Source organism: Phalaenopsis equestris, unplaced genomic scaffold (genome assembly GCF_001263595.1).
Source record: "Phalaenopsis equestris unplaced genomic scaffold, ASM126359v1 Scaffold000302, whole genome shotgun sequence".
Lineage (NCBI taxonomy): Eukaryota > Viridiplantae > Streptophyta > Magnoliopsida > Asparagales > Orchidaceae > Phalaenopsis > Phalaenopsis equestris.
Genome location: NW_018164744.1, coordinates 466,530 through 468,338, shown reverse-complemented (window position 1 = coordinate 468,338; position 1,809 = coordinate 466,530). Strand labels below are relative to the sequence as shown.

Below are 1,809 nucleotides of genomic sequence, written 5' to 3'. Positions count from 1 at the left end.
ACATGAATATTTCATTAGTTTTATTTATAAAAAATAAAGTGTTATTCGATTGCTGGGTATTGAAATATTCATCTGCTTTACTTGATTTGGGGCTATGTTATTCGACATATTTCTCGTGTTATTTCAATTTTTACTATATTATTATTGAAATAACACAGCCCCAAATCAAGCAAAGCTGGAGAATATTTCAATAACGCTTCATTTTTCACAAATAATGCTGGTAAAATATTCTTATAGCACGACACTACTACAATCCGAACGTAGCTCTAAATTCGGAGTCCTGACGTAATATTTTTTCTTTGACCGAAGGGCTATGAGCATCATGTTTAAATTTATGGTTTAGACCACTTAAAGTTAAAATTTATACATGAATTATCCAAAATTTTATTTTATTTTGAAGATTATATTTAAATTTTCTGTGGCTGAAATATAAAATTTTAAAGTCATTAAGTAAATAAATTAATTTATATCGATTTAATTTAAATAAATTGAATTTATTAAATATAATTAAAGATGAATTAAATGTTTAAATAGGAGTCAACTTTATAAAAATTTAAATTTAATGTCTATCACATCAAAAGATGCTCAGGATTAATCCGGATGGAATAAATAAAAAATTACAAGATTTATCAAATCCTAATTAAAAAAAAACCCTAATTGCAGATAAATTTAAATTTTAAATTGTAGGGGTTAGATATGTAAATAAATGAAGATTTCTGTGGCAGGTATGTAAATTTTTCCGATTTGTTTTCTTCCTCTCAGTTATTGCGGGATTGAAGGAAAAGTATGCGGAGGCGATGAGGAGGGAGGAAGTCAAGGCCATCATATTGACTGGTGAATTTCCTTGGTCGTTGCTAGCTTTTATTTGCTTATTGCGTTTTATAACAGACTGGTGAATTTCCTTGGTCGTTGCTAGCTTTTATATTTGCTTATTGCGTTTTATAACATTTTTTTTTTATTAGAAAAATATGATGTAATTTAAGCTATTGCGGGGCCCACCCTGGTATTTATTAGGATAATGAAAGTCAAATCTTCATTTATCATCATGATTTTGACTGGATATCCGTTAATTATTCGTCTAGGATATAGGTTTAGTAATAGTCAAATGCCAACAACTCCCAATTTGACTCTTGCGAAGGACTAAGGATCCGGTTGGGGCGATAATGCGGTGGTGGTGTGACACCGTATCATAGTTTTGTTTGTTTGGATAAATTATATTTTGATAGCTTTTTCAAAAAACTGTCACTGAAATCTGCGTTTTCCCACGACTCCTAGCTAGGTGCGGTGACAACTTTATAGTTGCGGTCTGAGTTAAGAAAAAAACAATTTATAATAGCAACGACAGTTTTTTGAGCATCAGATTTTTATTCAGCTGTTTCACAACTATTTTTTAATAAGCTGCAGCTGCCTCAAATGGACGCTAAATTCTAATTTTTTTCGGCATTGATGTATGATGTTCATCTTTTTTGTTGCTTTGTTGACGATCATCTCTTTTATTAAAATGATGACTCAGCGAAGTATCAATCATTATCATCATCCAATTTTTGTTAACTTCCATCCAAAACCTATTAACAATTAATGCTTGATACGTGTCTCTTCTATTAAGAGAATTGTTGTCAAGTCAATTCCCAGCCATTTCTTAAGTTCTTAACTATAATAACCAAAAATTTAATCACTTCAACAAAGTTTGGTGGTTTTATATCATTTACAAAGTCATTTTTTTAGGTCTCCTAAACTTTATTTTGAATAACTCTATGGCCGAGACAATGAAGTTTGATGAGACAAGCCCAAAGAGATATATATATATAT

The 1,809-nt window shown here is 30.2% G+C and overlaps 1 protein-coding gene across 2 annotated transcripts in view; it reads left to right on the top strand.

The window, feature by feature from the left end:
- LOC110025557 (peroxisomal fatty acid beta-oxidation multifunctional protein-like) overlaps nt 1–1,809 on the top strand; it is a 51,249-nt gene that overhangs the window by 16,282 nt on the left and 33,158 nt on the right. For both annotated transcript variants that reach the window (XM_020726110.1, XM_020726111.1), the window contains exon 2: nt 763–834. In XM_020726110.1, the coding sequence (XP_020581769.1) occupies nt 763–834 (72 nt within the window). The remainder of the gene's footprint in view (nt 1–762; nt 835–1,809) is intronic.